Source organism: Phalacrocorax carbo, chromosome 11 (assembly GCF_963921805.1).
Source record: "Phalacrocorax carbo chromosome 11, bPhaCar2.1, whole genome shotgun sequence".
In the NCBI taxonomy this organism is placed as follows: Eukaryota; Metazoa; Chordata; class Aves; order Suliformes; family Phalacrocoracidae; genus Phalacrocorax; species Phalacrocorax carbo.
In genome coordinates this window covers 7,025,545-7,046,096 of record NC_087523.1, presented here as the reverse complement: position 1 = coordinate 7,046,096, position 20,552 = coordinate 7,025,545, and the positions used below count along the sequence as shown (strand labels likewise).

The 20,552-nt window shown below is 37.6% G+C and overlaps 1 protein-coding gene across 4 annotated transcripts in view; it reads right to left on the bottom strand.

Annotated features, from left to right (window-relative positions):
- Positions 1-20,552, bottom strand: part of DIAPH2 (diaphanous related formin 2) — a 254,044-nt gene that overhangs the window by 69,064 nt on the left and 164,428 nt on the right. For all 4 annotated transcript variants that reach the window (XM_064462901.1, XM_064462898.1, XM_064462899.1 and 1 more), the window contains one exon: positions 13,024-13,159. In XM_064462901.1, coding sequence (XP_064318971.1) covers positions 13,024-13,159 — 136 coding nt within the window. The remainder of the gene's footprint in view (positions 1-13,023; positions 13,160-20,552) is intronic.

The following is a 20,552-nucleotide window of genomic DNA, read 5'->3' as shown; positions in this document are numbered from 1 at the left end:
TATTCAGAGCTGACATTTAACCTACCTCTGGAACACAGCAGAGGGATTAAAGTATCTTCACTTTTTAAAATAATTATTTGAAACAGCCTGCTCTTGCACTGTATTATGACTGTATTTGATATGGATGTAGAACTAAGATCCCTCAGTACAGGTAGGTAATTTATTCTAGCATAATCTGTTCACCGCTAAATTAACCATGAGGACTGTGTTATAAAGGCAGAAAACACACACTTGAAAATGAAGAATGTTTATCTTATTTTTCACAGAGCACATGCAATCCTTCACCTGCATCTGTAGCCATTTTCTGTTTCAACAGAGTTGCTGTGAAACAGAGGAACCATTTCAACATGGAGATGAAGATAAAATATTTTCCTTTGCTATTACTGCTGGCACCTTATGAAATGCAACCCTTAAATTAGATTCAGCATCCTTTTTGTTGGTATTACACTCCTTCATCACTTCCTGACCAATCTCATCTAAACCTCAAAAAGAGGCCCCCAAATCCATACCTTCCAATATTAAATGCAAAATAATGTTCTTTTCTCTTTATAAGTCATATCATTAAAATGAAAATTGAAGTTGACAAAAAATATACACGTAAAAAAAGTATCATTCTTTTGCCAGCCTGAACAGCAGTAAAAGCTACAGCTAAGCCAAGACAAAAGGTTTTATTGCCTTGTGTTTTTTTTTTAAATAACTGCTACTAAAATTTCGTAGTGGAAACTGAAATGTGTTTAGTGTGTTACAGCCTATGAGGCTTTTAAAGTCATTCCTGCAATTAAAAGAGCAATGCTGAAAGATCACACTAGAAAACATGTGGTAGTGCTCTGTTTAGGGCCTAACCCAAACCTTGAATGACAAGCTAGGAATATTTAACCTCTTTCGTTGCCTCTGATTCAGTAAGCATTCTTGAACTTGCTTCTGTGGTAGTGTCCGGCTCTGATGAGTTCAGCTTCATGAGTTTTTAGTTTCCGTCCTCTAAACAATCACACTGATTCTAAAAATTCTAAAAATAGGTCCTTACCTTCTTCAAGACAAGTATCAATTTCCCTGAAGCCAAGTTCACTTCTTATGAGCTATTTTTAAAAGAATTCTAAAAATATTTAACTTCCTTTTCTACTCAAATTTTTTTGAGTAAAAGTATTGAAATATCTGAACTTCCCCCTCACCCCCGGCCCCCATTACAGAGCACAAAGAAAGAGTATATTTAAGTGAGGTTTTAAAATACATTTGGAAAAGGTTTTATCTAAACATCACCTCCAAATGTCAGCTATATTTCCATGCACTAAATAAACAGTCACGTTTTTCCCAGCTCCAAATGTCCAGTACATATTAGACAAAGGATTCAGAAACATAATTTTCTGACTTAAATTGGAAGAACTAGAAACTCAGTGAGACCAATTTAAATTTCTTTTTGTGGCCTCTATTACACAGTTTTACCTCAGCCTTCAGCATATTATCATCTATCCCAAAGGTCGGCATCTACCTTTTGGATAGATGATAATCTATATTCTAGCAGATTTTTTTCAGGACCTTCATGATGACTGCTTTGTCAGTTTGCACTAGAAAGGACACTATTTTGATTACAACATAAAAACCCCCAATTACTACTACTTTTCTTAAATGAAATATAAGAACTGGGGTAGCACTATTGACAGTAAAAATGAAACAACCAAATAGCTCAGGCTTTTTAAGTTACTTAAATATCTTAGGAGAACGGACTACAGAAACTGCACTTCACTTGAAGCCGCAATAGAGCTTAGCCCATGCATCCAAAACATGATCCAGACCTCCTGTCTATGTGGTTTCCTCAGATCAGATCCACAGCCATGGCTCCTAGAGGCCCTGGGAACATGCTCTTGTTTCTGGAGTGTTTTGTTGCCTTCCCTTTTATTTGCCTGCACCCACTAGGTGAAGATTACTACAGGAATACCCATATATTTAACTTGTGCACTTTCACTTGCCAGTAAAGGCAATACTCTCATGTACTTTGCAAGACATGTTGTACTCTCATTACAAATATAATTTGTAATTGTATAATTTCTAATTGAATTGTATAATTTCTAATTGTAAACTAATCTACATTAATAAAAAGCTTAAGCACTGCACAAAAGTTTACAGGAACTTGTCAGGAAATTCTTCATAAATTTAGGTGCTTATTGAAAGAGTCTGGTCAAATACCACGTTAGGTAACATACGCTGGCCACTTCCCCAAATGGTTTCAAAATTATATTTCTGTTCACGTCTTGCACTACCCTGTCTTGCTTTAACTTCTAACTACTTTTTGTAAGTCTAATGTGTGTACTGTATAAACTTTTAAACAAGACTTTTTATTCATAATCAGTACCAGAAATTTTAATTACAATATACTCACTTTAAAAAGTCAGTTTCAGTGCCTTTTGGAAAGTGTGTTTTTGTGTCCCCCTCATATATTTGCATTTTATTCATTTGCTAAATTCTTTTCCATGCATAATAAATATCTTCAGGAAGCAGTCTTCCTTGGCATTTTGCACTAGAATACAATCTCATGACTGTTATTTACTTTTTAATTAAAGGAGAACAAGTTAGGACAGTATGACTGATAAGTGAACCTATACCTCATGTCAGTTTACAAAACAAGGCAAATCCTTGCTTACATACCAATTAAGCTCATTGTTTATGATAACCTGATCTCAGGCTTACATAAAGTTAATAGGATGAGAAAAAAAATGCGCTTTGTTGTACTGGCAGGTTACTGAAAACAATTTTTGAAATGCGCACAGTTTTTCATTTGCAGAAAAAGTCACAATGGTCAAGGTCTACTTCAGCAGGAATGTATTTAATTGAAGTGCATCAGCATTACCCCTGAGGCCTCATTCTGAATGGACTCTTGCAAGGATGACTTTCACTAAGCTTAAAAAACCAATGGGAAGACATTGCCTCTATGTGGGAAGGAAAAGATTGTGCTGCTCAAAAAATTGAAAGAAAAATGACCATATGATGCCTAAACAATTAAATGTACCTGTAATCAAGTTCTACTACTGTTTGAAGGCTGCATTTCAGTTACAGTGCTAAGCGACTTTTAGTTTATGGGATTAGCAGATATATAAGGCAGCACAAAATCAACAATGCTTTTAGCATTAGAAAATAATTTTCTTTTAAAAATTGCTTATAGTTGAACAACTGCTCCAATATTTTTGGGGAGAAACCAGTCAGTCAACGAATCACAGACTGGTGGGGGTTGGAAGGTACCTCTGGAGATCATCTCGTCCAACCCCCTGCTTGAGCAGGCACATCCAGAGCAGGGGGCACAGGACCGTGTCCAGGAAAGTTTTGAAGCTTTCCAGAGAAAGAGACTCCACAGCTTCCCTGGGCAGCCTGTTCCACTGCTCTGGCACCCTCAAAGTAAAGAAGTTATTCTTCATATTCACGTGGAACTTCCTGTGTTCCAACTTGTGCCCATTGCCCCTTGGCCTGTCATTGGGCACCACTGAAAGGAGTCCGGCCCCATCCTCTTGACACCCACCCTTTAGATATTTATAAGCATTGATGAGATCCCCCCTCAGCCTTCTCTTCTCCAGGCTGAACAAACCCAGGTCTCTCAGCCTTTCCTCATAAGGCAGATGCTCCAGTCCCCTGATCATCTTTGTAGCTCTCCACTGGACCTGCTCGAGCAGTTCCCTGTCCTTCTAAACTGGGCAGCCCAGAACTGGACACAGCACTCCAGATGTGGCCTCACTAGGGCAGAGCAGAGGGGGAGGAGAACCTCCCTCGCCCTGCCGGCCACACTCCTTTGAATGCACCCCAGGGCACCGTTGGCCCCCTTGGCCCCAAGGGCCCGGTGCTGGCTCAGGGTCACCTCGCTGCCCCCCAGCACTGCCAGGCCCTTCTCAGCAGAGCCGCTCCCCAGCAGGTCCCCCCCAGCCTGTGCTGGTGCGGGGGGTTGTTCCTCCCCAGGGGCAGGACCTGGCACTGGCTCTTGTTGAATCCCATGAGGTTCCCCTGGGCCCAGCTCTCCCGCCTGCCCAGCTCTCGCTGGATGGCAGCACGGCCTGCTGGTGTATCAGCCGCTCCTCCCAGCTTGGGATCATCAGCGACCTTGCTGAGAGGATGCTCTGTCCCATCGAATGAGTCCTGGGAACTAATTTTGAGGAAGGTGGATTTCTTATACATTCTTGCTGATTTTCTTTTACTATCATTCTTTGATCCTGTAGTGACAGCATTCAATTTATATTTGAATTATTCCAAGTCCTAAAAAAATTTTAGCCTACCATACTAATTGATGTCACAAAAAATATCAAATTTCAGTGCCAGAACTAGAAGCAACCAAAGTTGACCTTAAATTCATTTTTGGATGACAATTACAAAGTCAAGTAGGTAACAAAGAAACCTCTGTGACACACAAAATATTCGTCAGATGGTAATTGCTTTATATAAGCCTTTCTACCTTTTAGAAGAACACTTCCGTAGCTGACCTTTTCTTATTACAGAGTTTGCAAGAAAGAAAACTTTTTTAAAATATATTTTATTTGAGAGAAAAAACCATTGTGTGCCCATTTGATAGAGAATCAATTATCTTTCATCAAATGGCTTACAGAATTCTTGGCCAGCCCCTGACAGCCCTATTTACTTTTATCACACATTTAATCTCAAAAAAGGGGAAGCAATTAGTTCAGTCTAAACTGCCAAACTTCATTTCTTAGCATGATACCTCACGACACATCCCCTTTGAAAAAAAATTTTTTTTTAATTCCTTCAAAGGACATTTATTAAACTTCATTTTTGCGAATTAGCTTTTTCAATAGGGGTTGGAAAGTCAAGCATGCTATTTCAGGACTTTTCCTACTACTAATGAGTACGCAGAAAAATGTCAGGGCAAATGTCAAGCTTAAACTTCTCCATGTTTTTGAATCCTTTCTACCCAAATTCCAAAGTGGTTCTGAAACCTACATTGTTTTCCATGATGATTAACCAATTTCAGGTGGACTGGACAAGTACGGAATCTGACTATAACATAGAAATCAAAACTTACCAGAATTTAGGATGTGTAGCCCAAGATGTTTCCAACAGAAAATTTACTGTTGACGCTGATATGTCACAGGATTTATCTGGAATCTACTGACTAGCCAAGCCCTACTGCAACCATGGAAAACTTGACTCAAAACAGTAATTATTACAGAGTATATTGCTACAGAAATGCAGAAGATAGCAGAAATCACACATACTTTCAGAATTCATTTATAATCTAGATCCCAACGTTGAATATAAATTTCCTCATTAATACAGTTACTTGTTTTGCTGTACTGGTACAGACCAACTATTGGTTTTTTGTCTTTTCTGCAAAGTTTCTAGCTGATAAGTTACTCATTACTACAGTAATTCATTGTCTAAAGAGATATTTTGTTTTTAGTTTTTGATGGCACTCTGAAAATCATCTTTTATGTGGTGAAGTTGAACATTCTGTATTCTCAAAACAAATCTTACTACATTATGGCTCTCACCTTACAGAATATGACAACAAATGTTGCCTCTCTAGGTTTAAAATCTACATTTCCAGACCTGCAAAGTCACACTTTTACCATTACTGCCCATCTGGCAGTGCCTTAAAAGAACCCCCAACACTATTTCTACTTTCTGCTTTCAACAAAAATGTATCTTCTGGATAGAAATCCAGAAGCAGAGTCTTTGTTTCTACTGCGCATTTAAAAGATGAAATGCAGTATGTTTAGAATTTTTTACATCTTCTCCCGGTGGTTTGCACAACTTGCCAATGGCCAGCAATTTAAAGTTGAAAGTCTGATTATATAATTTACAAAGAACCACTGAAATCAATACCATAAAGTTCAAGTTAATTTAATTAGAGCTGTACATTAGAGAAGAAATAGACCGTTATCATTAAAATAAATGTCCTTTGGTGCCTTACAGAACTTTTCCTTTGAAGTATACATCGCTTTATCATCAGCCTTTTAAATTACCTTTAAGTACAATGATTGTACTGGGGTACAAAACTGTGCTAACATTTGTGGAACATTTCATTATTCAATACTTATATGGAAAATTACTAGTGAATATCTGTTATGAAATATAATGGCAAACGATCATCATTTAATTTATTAAGTTAACTTCATGTATACTACTGTTAAATGGGGGGTGTTTAACGGTAAGCATACAGTAGAAAGAGGCTCACCAACATAATATTCTTTCTTACATAACTTGTGAAACTACTCTTGTGAAGACAGCATCGTAATAGTTCTACTAGAAATGAGATACTACAGTCACAGAGGAATGTAATCATTCCACTAAGACGGAATCTAGCCACCAAACTTGTCCCGCTATTACAGTGAAATAGACTTCCAGTTCACAATAGTTCTACATGCAGTTCTCCTCCTTGCTATCTGACTCCTGAACAAACCTTACACTAAAGAAAAAGTTAGTTGATCGACTAATTTAATTATTTCAGAAATGCTTTTTAACACTGGAAGTTCTACAAAACAGATGAATATAATGTTACATAGCAATTACTTTGAGATAAAGAATATTACAGGTATTTTCAAAATTAACAACAATAACTGCTTTTTGAAATAAGAGTACTTTCTCTAAGGAAAGTCGAATTTGCACAGACAACTACCCAAAGGTAACTGTTGTTACTCTTCAGTAAATAGTGCCCAAGGAACCTACATTTTAGAGAAAAGAATCACATTTTCCTGCCTTTCTTCACTAACATCAGAATTCACAGAGACTAATAATTCCTCCCCACTCCCCATCCCCACCCCTTCCAACAAATTACCTCATTAAATCAGTTTACTTGGAAGGTACCACATGCCATATTTATAAACAAACAGAAATCTTTCCATTGCAAAATTTTAAAAGGTGATATTAAATTTTAAGTTGTAATTTCTTTCTAAGTTCCTGCCTGTGCTTACATCTACTTGCATTTCTCTTGAGCTGGTTTTGAACCATATTAACAACACTTACAGTAATTTTGACATCCCCCATCCCCATTCTCAAGATGGCTTCAAATGCCTGCATAAACAGATCTTAGAAAATTTTGAGCAACTCATGCATAATTGCTTTGAAGAAAAAAATCAAACCTCATCCTGGTTCTGTAGATGCTTACATTTAAACATAACGTAGATTTTTTTTGTGTGTGTGAATATTATATTTCAGGATGACAGCAGCATATTCAAATAGACCATCAATATCAATATGAAATATAATGACTTCCCAAAGGAATTGTAATACTTGCCTCACTGGCATCCAGCAACATAAACTAATAATCTGTAGGATGTAAATTAGCCCCAAGTTCTATCAATCCAGGTACCCCATGCAATCACTAGCCAATATATAAATTCACAGGATTAAGGCTAAGACATTTACAAAGTAATATGTATCTTGTAATAAGCTTAATATGGATTTCTGTTTATGCTAAAGGACATAAAAGGAAGACGTAACCATCAGGAAAGCACAGAATCATTAGAAAACTGTAGCAAAAGTAACATTCTTGAATTGCATCCTGTAACTGTCAATGCAAGTGTAACAACAGTTCAAGAAAGCACAACAGAATTATTGCTGGTGCTAGTACATACTGGCTCGAATAAACAGCATTATGAATTCTTATATAAAAGTACTTGAAAAGGGAAAGTAGGAATATCCATCAAGCACTAGCACAGAACTTCATTTCCATTATCTTCAACTGCATGGGGGGAGAATGTTAATGTATCTTCAAAACAATTAATTCAATACTAACTGGGACTGAGGAAGCTCATTCTATCTTTTATCCTAATACTGATAGTTAAAAGGTGACTTTAATTGCCATACTAATCAGATATAATGAACAGCAAAACTGTTTCTGATTAAATAACATTTGCATCAGAATTGCTGTTATATGCTTTTCAGCTCCTAGAAAGCTGTCTTCAGTTCTTTTTTTCTCTCTCTTGTTCAGATATGCACACGGAAGCAACGCTGCAAGAGTTTTGCAGATGTTAATTCAGATGGAAGTCATGAAAGACTACATATAAATGTATCATAGCCCAGTCTGCTACAGCCCTCAAAAATGGGAAACACTGCTTGAAAAAAGAGCTATAATGAATGTTCTTTTTCCGTAGAGCTAGGGAATGCTAAAGAAGTGAAGGGGCTGTTAAGCCCTTCTCCTACAGAATTCCTCTCCCATAATGAGAAAGAATGGTTCCTGATTTAGACTGTGAAATCTGGGGTTTCTAGGCGTGTAGATAAGTCACTTCGGTCTTTCCGTGTCTCTCTACTTCACCAGAAAAACAGACATACAGAAGCACCTTTCTAATCCAGGAACCATAACATACAGATGCATTAATAATAGAATGAACAGAACACCAGAAAGGACCAAATATTCCCAAGCCCTACAGCTACATCGGCAGAGGTGGCACTGACCATCCACTGCCCTATTGTCTGGAAGAAGCAGAGTAAACAGTTGCCAGAATGTCTTGCAATGGCTTTGACTGCACCACAGATCAGGGGTAGGTGTTCAGGCACTATGTAATGGGAAAGCCATACTAATAAGGAAGAATTTTAAAAATGGAGGTTTTAATATGAAACAACAGGTCTCACTGTATTGCTTTAAGGTGTAGTTTTAAATCAATAATATATGAAATACACTTTTTCACTAAGAACAGTTTAAAATTTATTCTGAAAAACAACGCAAGTAAGTGCAATTCTGTGACGGTATCAAAATCTACTTCTGCCAAATCCAACCAATTCTGACAATTTTGTTATGATTTTTTAAATTGTAATTTTTAATCAATCTTTAAAGAACCACTTTTGCATGAATATTAATATCTTCCTCAAAACTGCTTGAACATGTCACAGATAGGGGAAAATGGTTTTAAATTCTGAAAATATTTCTCATAAATTTTAAGGTGTTCCATAAGTTGAGTACTACATAATGCCTTGTCCATCATACTGCTTCTACAGAAAGTCACAAAAGTTGCCTTTGACTCAAGCCATTACACAGCCTTTTCTGGCCAAAACAGCTCATTTGTATCAACAATTTTATCCCAAATGACACCAAATTCATTGACTACAACTGAAGAAACAACTTCCAGTGGATCTGACTTCAAAATAAACCACAGGCTCAAAAGATCTTAGTCTCATTTAATATTTATTTTTGTTTAACTGAAAGCCACTTATCTGTATGTATTGCTGTGCTTGTTTACAAAAAAATAATATGCATTGATATAATTAAGTTTTCTTGAGGCAAAGAGAGGTGTTCATGTTGGATAAATTCCTGCTGTAATTTCTTATTTTAGAAAGTATATGTTGATTTTGTCACTTATCAGCCCACTTTCAGTTCTGAACAAATAAGCTTGTACTTTTGAAACATGGACATGTTTTAAGATTTAGAATTACTCAGGTCTCCACAATGCAGAGCAAATCACTTCAAAGATTACGTGGAGTTGAGCGCTTTTCTATATTTTTGCATTTACCTTTTCACATTTTGAAATGATTAGCAGGATTTATATCAGTTTACACACAGCATTTATGTGGCCTCTCAGTTATACAAAGCACAACACACCAAACTGAGTAACCTGGTCTTTAAAATACTGGCAACTCAGAGGTTACTTATAGCTAAGAATTATACAGCTCAGTCCTTGATTCTGGCCATACTGCAGATTTCTGCTGTCTCAGTTACACCAAGAAACAAATATTAATTATAATATTTAATTAATTCTAATCTGGATTCTCCAGTGGCCACAAAAAAACTTGTAGCTGTGTAACCAGGTAACTGCAAAAAATACTTATTATAGAACTATACACTAAAAGGCTAGAAAATGTAGGAACCCTATTGCTCTGACCTGATAGGCTGCAGCAATGAGTTAAAAAATTATCCTTGAAGATACAGCTAGAGAAATAACTGAAACAGAGTTAAGCTAAAACACCCTTTGGGTGAAAATCACCTTGTTAAAATGACAGCTTGAGAGGACATCTGCCTCCTTCCTCTAAGTCTTCTGTGTCACATTCACTTAGATAAATTTGCAAACTATTTATATAAGCAGCAATGAGCACACAGAAGTAGATGTATCAACAAAAAAAAAAGTTACTTGGCAGAAACAGTTAACTGAGTAACAATATAGCGGCATCCAGCGGGGGTGGAGCTACCCCCCGCCTCCTACCACAGCAATACAGTTGTAATATGTGAAATGTGTATTTCAATATTTTTAAATATTGGAAAAAATATTTTAGAAGTATTAAACTTACTTTGTTTCACTGGTTTAGGAACGCTACTTATTTAAATGGAAGTTTAGCACATTTGGCCATGTGAAGTTATTAATGTATTTACGGTTTCAGTAAATAGAAATATAATGCAAAATTAAGCTTTCCCTATCAACAGATAAAACTAAAGTCTTACACGATGAAAAGCAAAATGCTATCAGTATACGGAGGCATCTATGTTACTGCTAAGCATGGTCTACTCCTCATCTGCTTATAAATTAACGAATGTAGACAGGTATGCTCTCACCAACTGAGCTGAAGCAATTGGAGAAGGGTAAGTTAGCTACAGCCTTTGAACACAGACCAAGTCACTGACAATAGTATCTAAGCGGGCTTCTCATACTTTTCAAGAGCTAATAAAATATGTCAACTTACACTGTCTTAAGTGGTAGTTCAAACTAACCTCTCTCAGTATGCCTTCAAGCACACTAGTAGAGGGGAGGGTGATGATGGGATTTTTAGGTTCTTCTTACCCCACTCACAGAAAAGTACCTGTCCATATTACAAAGGACTTGTTTTTTTGTCAGGTGACAGATATTAAAGAAAAATTAGTCAAATGCTGAAAGAATGGATTAGAAAAGTCTGATTAGACATCTCCGTGAGTTTAACTTCCTAAAATATAGAATATGTATTTATGCATCATCTGTATTGAAATTTTATATTTAGCTTATAGTTACACTGAAATTATTAGAAGAATCTTTATATTATATGAAATTTAACTTCATATATACAGAGTTCATTTATACAAAGCAACAGAGTTGTTCATTAAAACTTATGCTGCAGGACATTCCATGCAGTGTCACTGCCACTTCAAGCAAGGCCAAAAATAACAGGATTTGTGGTCCCACTGCAGAAACCCTCCAAACCAGTTCTAGGGAAGTCACTTTAAAAACAACAGAAACCAAACAAACACACACCAAAACTCTGAGGCTTTGTGGCAGAGTGATGTACACAAACACAAGAGAATTTTTAAAAGGTTTCCACATAAATAATTTTGTTTCTATCATGGTATTCAAATTACAGTACATTAATATAAATTCATTTTTAAAACTTAGAATGCAAAGAATGAAGTATTGGGGAAAAAACAATTTATCACAATCAGTAAATAAAAGAGCAAATCTAAGTTATTATTTCTTAAAATATAATAGTATATATAAAGTGATCACAGAAGAAAGATTTTTCTCCTGTAAATAAAACTGGTTCTCACTTTGTCCACTTCTTTGTTTTTGCAGATTTATATATGGGTTGCCCATTTTTACCAAATTTAAAATGTGACATTTCTGAGCAGAAAATAACCACAAAGTGGTGACACTTGTATACATATATCAATAATGATAAAAAAAGCACAACCTGCTGAAATCATTGTAAATATGATTCAGTCTGACAAAGTAATGCTTAAATAGGTTATATATTTGTGAGATACATTGACACAAGCGTAACTGCAGATTCTAGAGAAATGTAGTTGCTGAACAGGAAGGGGAGGTTTGCTGGCTAACGTTCCTTGAGGGCTGGGTGTCCGTGCACAAGTCACAGATTTCTCACCAGTGGTGGGAAATTTAGCAATATGCCCGAAATACTGGCATTCTAAATATACACGACACCAAACATTATCATAAGAATTACGTGATGATATTTCTGCACTGTTGCATTATCAGTAATGGAAATTCTGACCAATACCTTGTCTTTTCATGGCTCTGTGTTCACCTCCAAAGTCATCCTCATAAATGTTGGAGTGGGTCTGCTTGCCTGGTCTACTGTTTCTCCAGTATTTTTCACCCTTGTATAAACTGACTTTATGCATGCTGTATATATGCCCTTAAAAGGCAGTGTTATTTCTAAATTTACCCCCGTTTGATCAATCTCCAGCACAGCATTGTTAGTTTGTCGTGATTATGTGGTTTACTGCAACATCATCCTTACACAAAATTAACATACCATCATATCTTCCATAAAGTTCATCATAACCAAAAAACAAATAGCATTTTGCCACGAGTATGTAAATCTTAGTCTGTTCAGTGTTTTACAGCTGCATCAGATTAGCAGATTAACACAAACTCGTGGAAACTGAACAAAGAATTGCAACCTCAGGTAGTCTCTTGCACAATCCAGTGTACAGATTTACCACCACTACTTGCCTTCTGGAGTCAGAGGTAAAGAATAAAGCCTGTATTTTACAACCTTCTGGAAATCTGCACAGCATCAATAAAAGGACATCCGATTCCTCCTGCTTTCTTACTTTCCTCTCTCTTAGGGTGGCCTCATGCAAAATACAATATTCTCACAGCTGACAAGCTCAACATGTTGCTTTTTATCATGCTGAAATGCCACTCTGCACTTAGGCTCCAGGCTCAACCAGATTTTCCAGCTCCTAACAGGACTGTTGGGAAAGCATCCATTACAACATGGAGCTTCCAAGCCCCAAAAGACAGACATTAACTGCCACACTATCTTGCTTATAAAGATGTTTACAGAATGGCATTAACAACAAAGCAAGTAAGATACTTCTTCCTGGAAGTATATCCATATGAAAAAAATCAATTAACTGCTAGAAATGAAAACAAGCCAATAATTCACAACAAAACGCCTTGAAAGGAACATTATACACATTAAGTGGCAGATAGAGAATTACAGGATCAGGTGGGCTAAAACAAAACAGAATTTTCAAGAAGTTAACCTTTTTCTTCAGCTTTCAAAACAGACAGCAAATATTTTTCATATCAATCGGGAATAGCCTTCAGTAAGTTACTCCTTACTTTCTTTTTCTTTTAACAAATCTCTCCACTAAAAGTGATGCCTTACCTTTGTTCATATCAATCAACTGCTGCTTCTTCTTCTGTCGCTCCAGTTTCTCTCGTTCAGCCTTCTCTTTTGCCAATTTGGCTCTCTTTGTTTTCTCCTCCATTTCTCTTCTTTTGTTGTTTTCTTTTAATGCCTCCTGCATTAGATAAAATGAACACGGGTGTCTACAGACTGAGGAAAATTAGAAAGAATAATAACCTTGTTTGCATAGATACGGTATTTATGTCCAATGGGGTGGAAAAAAAACCAGGGACTGGCATCCAATACTTCAAGCATCTTCAGAAATCTCAGAGGGAACATAACTTACCATACTATTTGTACACATTAGCATTATCAGATAATCTCAAGAATGAAAATTGAAGTAGCTTGCATTTATGGTGAAGGAGAAAGTTCCAATTTTTTGCAGCAGCAGCACGTTTGGTTGTTTTTTCACCCCCTATTAGGGCTGTAAGTCTAACTTAAACCTGTATCTTGCTGTTCAAGGGATGAGTGGGGATGAAGCCAAGTTCCCACTATAATGGACTTCAATTACAAGCAACTGAAACTCAGTTACTAAAATTTAGGCTATAATTCCTCAGATATTTTTGCTGAAATATCCAAAGCAGTCTGGATCACTTAAATACAAAAAACATCAAAAGTAATGGAAAACAGTTGAATTTATAGATTAAAACTCCAAATCTAAGTCAAACCTGAGTCAGCAGGTTACAAAAACTACCAAAGTAAAAACTACAAATGTAAGAGAACACCCCTGGATTAAAAAACAAAACAAAACCCAAGCAACCAAACCAAAACTAACCAAACAAAAACAAAACAAGTAACGACTTCTCATGATCTTGCTCCCACCCAGTCAAGAGGATATCCTCCTTTTCTAAAGGAGGTTAATCTCAACTTCTTGCTGTGGTGGCTGCCAGACCCCCACTCTCTCACTCACCCTCCTCAATAGGATGGGGTGGGAATAAGATGACAAGCTCAGGGTTTGAGACAAAGATGGGGAGACCGCTCACCAATACTGTCATGGGCAAAACACTCGAGGAAGATTAAATTAATGTATTGCCAATTAAGACAGAGTTCGATGGTGAGAATCAAAAAGATAAAACACCTCTCCCCCCCGCATCGTTCTGCTCAGGCTTAACATCACTCCTTCACTCCCAACTCCCCTGTGACCCCACATACCCGCCGAGGGATGCAGCAGAGATGGGGGGGTAATGGGGGGTTGCAGTCAGTCCATAAAAGTTCCTCTCTGCCACTCCTTCCCCCTCACACTTTTCACCTGCTCCAGCATGGGTCCTCCCTGCAGGCTACAGTCCCTTGGGCTAAATCTGCTCCAACACAGGCCTTCTCCATGGGCTGCAGGAGAATCCCTGCTCCGGCACCTGGTGTGCCTCCGGCCCTCCCTCCTCTGGCCCTGGTGCTCACAGGGCTGTTTCTCACACTTTTTCCCCTCACTCCTCACTGCCATGCAACATTTTGCCCTTTCTCAAACAGGTTTTTACACAGGCACCACCAGTGCCGCTGCTGGGCTTGGCTGTGCCCTGCGGTGGGGCTGCTGTGGAGCCATCAGCGGGAGTGTTGGCAAGGGGCAGCCCCGGCCTCTCCTCACAGAGGCGGCCCCCACGGGCCTGCTGCCAGCACCTGGACACGTACACCATTACACTTACTCACCACTGCTTTGCTCAAATACTTCCGTAACTCCTATTACATTGCTTGCACTCTCAAAGAGGAGAACTATTTTAATTCCCTTAAGCTGTTCCCCAAGATCCTAAATTTCTCCTTAGTTTCGCCTTTCCTTAGATTCATTTATCATGAAGAAATTCACTGAAATCCATCATGATGGAATGTCACCTAATGTCACAGACAGACATGATAAATGTTGGGGATAATTTTCTTATTTATATTCACAACCGCTACAAATTTATTGCTCCCTTTCCTCTCCGACTCACAGTATACTAACATCCTCTACCTACAAGTACTGTAGGTCTGGGCTTCAGGTGATTTTGAGAGTCCCAATACATGATGTCTAACAAGTAGTTATAACAGTAAAGAAGATACTACATCCAAAAAAGTCCAGAATTAACACAGAACATGCTCATTAACAATATTCCAGCTTAAAAAGCTGAACAGTCAATACTTACTAAGCACAGGGCATAAGATAAATGGTTTCCATGTCAACATTTACTTTATTTCCTATACAACTTAATCATGCCTTAAAAACTAGGAAAATCATGTATGTTCATAAAAGAAGATTATTTTTTTTTTGTGGATGTCTTTGTAAATACCCAAGACAATAAATCACTTACTCCACAAGTAAAATTACCTTAAGAAATCTGGTGCTGACTCATATTACACAGTTGAACATACTCCTCAGAAATGACATTTCAAATGTTTATAAATGAAGATGACTATTCACCTTCCTGTGTACATGCTAGGAAGAAACTACGGATGACTGTGCCTTCCAGAAGAAAATCCCATCTAAAGCACTTTTAGGTATTAAGATTTATACAAATTATATCAGCATTTGGTAATCCAAGACTCCCCAAATGCCTCCAAGTACAGAATATTCACTCAAGCAAGGGACAGCATATTTCAGTGTGCATATGCCTTTTCTGGAGTTTATTGAGATAAAATACTACATATAGCCCCTTCTGTAACAGCTGATACTGTTTTGCAGAGATACCGCATACCACAGTTACTGGTGATGTTACTTGTGGATGCACTTAAAAATTGGACCGAGAACTGCATTTTCTGTTCCATCACATAACTGATCACACTGAGAAACACCTTTTCTTTCAGAAAAGACAAAAGAGAATTAAAGGAGAAAATCAATGTTTTATTCTTTTTGGTTTTGGACAGTTCTGTCTCTGCACATTCAATCACACCTGACACAGATTTCATTTTTCTGCAACTTCACAGGCTGTAATGAAAGTAAATGCCCACGATCTTATGAGAGAAAGCAAATAAGAAATGTCATGACAGAACTAGCAGCCCACTAGCCATTGACGTACTATGATTAGATCATAGATTCTGTCACTTTTTCTAACGGGATGACTACAGTAGACTGAACTAAACAAGTTCTAAAGTTATTGTATCTGGAAATTCACTTTGAGCAAGACTCCAGAAGTCTTAGCTGACAGGAGATTATATGAAAATATAGATTGCAGTTCATAAAATATGCCACCTACCAATGATGATTCAAACAAAAGCCATTTAAAATAAAAGTTTAATCTTCCTGAAGAACAGTAAGACAACAAAATACTCGTAACTGTGTGTGAGAGTGCCTATCATCATCTACAGCATCCCTTCATATACATGCATATCTACATACAAACATAAATAAACAAAACCCACCATTCCAACACATGCAGCACAGGAAGCACAAAGACGTCAGATGGGCCTGTCCATTATTTCTTCAAGATACACATATTTCCTAGTATTTTATTTTCCTCCAGAATGTAAATGCTTTTAGAGTATCTTCACATATACACTATTTCTAGAGACTATAAAGGGAGAGTGAGGGACAGCAAGTAAAAATCCAGTGGGTGCTAACCTGCAATACCTGAGCTTTTTCAAAACAACCTGTTGCTACAACAGGTACAGGTTGCAGCAAAGGGGCATTAACACCCAGTACTTTCTGTAGTGGTCAAACTGGGCACTCTGCAAGGCAGGAGAGAGAAACCCCAGGCATCACACAAACATGCCTTTGGGGCTCTTGATCCCTAAATCGGCCATTCAGAACTAACAGTGCAATGCAGCACTGCACACATACAACTTCATAACAACATAAAAGGGTTACTCTAGAGAAAAATGAGTGTCTTATCCACTCTCAGCTTTTCTGTAGCACTCCTGTACAGTAACTACTTGGTAACAGCTCTAGTATTTCTGATTAGCATTTAGTGGATTCTTTCCTGCCATCCCCAATTCTCTTGAACCTCATATCCACCCAAATAGTTTTATGCCACATTCCTTGAAATGTAACATATCTTCTTTTTATCTACATACCAATTCAAAATGAGTTTTGTGAAACAAACAAACAAGGATTATCTATTTGAATCATCACCATCATTTGGTGCATGCAATCCCTTTCCTTCATAAAGTATCTCAGAACCAAGCCACCTGGAAAGCACTTGTTTGTTACTACTCTCCATCAAGCAGTCTCACTCTTAACTGTTTCATATTTGTTGTCATTTACTACTGTACATTTAGTCAGAGCTGGATGAAAGCCTGAAATAAATAATTTGCAAGAACATACTCCCAGATGTTTTCAAGTTATGTGCTGAAAGCAAAATAAATAATCTGTATTTATAAACATATGTTATATTTGAATTAATACTGCTAACAAATTTGATCATGGTTTTTCACAGCTGATTGAAGATGACTGTAAATAAAGTTAAAGAGAATTTTGCCTCAGGTGTATAGTGGTTTCTACAGCATTTTCTCTGGCTGAATTATACCACCAATGCTTTAAGTTTCCTTTCCTACAGTTTTATGGCAAAGGGTTATTTTTCTCTCTCATGTGGCTTCGATTACTTCATTATTTACTATTTCCTCACTTTCTAGACTGTGGAAGAGCCTAACAATTTCTAATACAAAGGCAACATGATTCTGCACCTGCCTTACCACAGTGTTATTTGGGCCCCACTAATCTAAAGTTTAGCCTTAAGTGAAAAGAAATCTGGACATCATCTCATGCTTTTACCTCTCTTCCCTTTGGCATACCTTTACACTCCTCCATACCTATTCTCTTCCAAACTCCTGAGTTTCAGTGGACTACTTTTAATACAGAATTGTGCTCTTTCAGGTTATCGGGTTATTTTCAAGTATCGAATGCCACTATAAGTATCCTTTCTGTGTAGGCTAAATTACCCAATAGCAAAAATGTAGAGATCAGTTTGAATACTGAAGAAAATAGAAATAGATCTGTAATTGGCATTGCTTTTTAAGGGGGTGGGGGGGCAGGAGATCAGCAATGTAGCTCAACAGTGACAAAGTACTTATTAGTGTTCATAGGTATACACTACACAACTATATTTATTCCCTAATTAAAGGATAAAAATAAACAAATATAACAGCTTCAAATCAGATGAATGTCACAAAGCAAGCAAGAAAGAAGCAATCCACAGTTAAGAATAAATGCCTTCCCAACAGCTTTGGAAAATATTTTGAAACTTATTCATCTAGATACTGTCTTTTCAAAACATGTAAGTGCATGCAAAACCTGAAATCATTCTCAAGTGAATCTCGACAGAAATATTTTAATGTATACAACCCCTTTCTCTGATGTGCTATTTATGACCCTCTATATTTTTGGTTCGTGTGTAACAGCACGCAGTTTTGCTAATTCAGCTGCAAGTTAAAAGTTTGAGAAACGTTGAATGTGGTTTTGACTTCTTTTTAATAAAAGCAAGACCAAATTATTGTCTCTCCTAGAAGAGAAATAGATTCGGCAAACAGTATTATCTCTTGTTAAGGGAGCTAGCTGGAGGGGCACTGAGCTTGATGTTCCCCCTTGAGTTTATTAAGATTCACTGAAGTAAGGCTCTTGTACTCAGGACCGCCAGTTTATAGCTTGGTTTCCTTAAGAAGCAAATAAAAAATTAATACATCTCTTGCATTCCATACGTATCTTAAATTTTGACAGACAAACAGATATTCACACACCAACATATATGTAAATAGACTCTCAAAGGTAAATTATTAAAACCAAGAACAAACAAAACAAACTGTAATGCACAAATCTCCTTGGATATTAAAGATGCAGTTGGCTACAAAGTGGTCATGCACCAATAATGAAGGCTGCCTGTGATCCCCCAGGCCCTCCCTAAGTTTGCCTTGCAACTGCAAAATATGTGAAGCTCCAGCAGAAAAAAAATCTTTTTCAGTCATAACTCATTAGGAAAAACAAACTCAGATTAACTAGAAGTTAATCTACAGAAACAGAGAGAATTAAAATACAGGAGATTGAGCAATCAGTTTACATGTAAAAGAAAGATCTTTCATAAGTATTCCTTGGAGAATAACATACTCAAATACATTTGTTATCTTTACAAAAATAATGGAAAAGAGATGCAATGAGCTGGTATTAAACAAGAGCAGACAAATTGAATTTCCTGATGGGTGGGCATGAAACACTAAGTAGAAAAGATTATGTTTGGGATACTGCCCCATGGTTCACGCATCAGGGCCATTACATCTGACATGAAATGTCTTTGGCATGACATTACAGATCTTTGGCAAGCATAGCTGGTGCTGTATATTCAGGTAGGGACAAGGGTTTTGCTGCTGGCTTATCAGATGTGTTGCAAAAACACTTAAAACTGTCTAGCAGTGTAAAGTAGAAGAGGTTTTCAGTGTTTACTGAATCAAGTTTAAGGCTATCAATGAAAAACTGTTTGTATCTCTTAATTACTTAACAGTATATGTTTGAATAATTACTAAATAGTCCTCAAGTGGACAGGTTTAGGACTGTTTTAATAGCTCCTTTAAATCAATATTTGCATACCAGAATAAACATACATGTCTAATTCAGGTTATTCCTGAAAGAGACAGAGAACTGAAATGCCTATTACATGCTAACAAAACTGTCTTATTGTCAAAAAAACTTTATAAAAAACCCAGAAAAACAAATGTTAATTGTTTGGGTACAATCTGAGCACAGAAACCACCAGCATCTCCTCATAGTGGATGACTGTTTTATTCAAAAAGTGATCTTTCTGGATCAAGGAAAAGACAAATCAATAGGTCGGCATTTGAAGCCTTGCATGATCATGCAAGCACAACCCTTTAAATTCTTTAAGAAAAATTCACTCCTTCTAAAGTAAATCTGTAAAATCTGTTCCTACAAAAGCCTAAATCCAGTAGAAAATGTGATTTTGTTTTTTTAAACATCATGACCTTGACTATGATGTGTTTAAGCTGAAGGACTCAGGGGGCGGGGTCCAAAGTGGCAATGCTAATGCCATCACATCCAATTGGTGAATAAGCCAGGCCAACCAGCACAGCAACAAAGGCGCCTTAGCTGCCTCACGAGATGACAATCAGATGACCAACTGCCTCAAGGGTGTGCATGGCTGTAGTGGGTCTGCATGCACCCCTCCAGGGAAACCTGCATGCTCAAGTACCTCTCTGAAATGCCTGTACACCAACACACACGGTGTCGGGAATGAACAGGAGGAACTAGAGATCTGAGTGCAGTCACAGGGCCATCACCTCATTGCAAATACAGAGGCATGGTGGGACAGCTTATGTAACTGGAATACTATCATGGATGGCTACGTACATTTTAGGGAAAGACAGGTCAGCAAGGCGAGGTGGGGGAGTTGCTCTTTATGTGAGGGAGCACCTGAAATGCATCGAGCTCTGCCAAGGGGTGGAGGAAGAATGAGTCAAGAGCTTATGGGTAAAAATCAAGGGGCAGGAAAATACAGGTGACACTGTCGTGGTTGATTGCCACAGGCCACCTGGTCAGGAGGAGGAAGTCAATGAGGCCTTCTACAGACAGCTGGAAGTAGCCTCACAATCACAGGCCCTGGTTC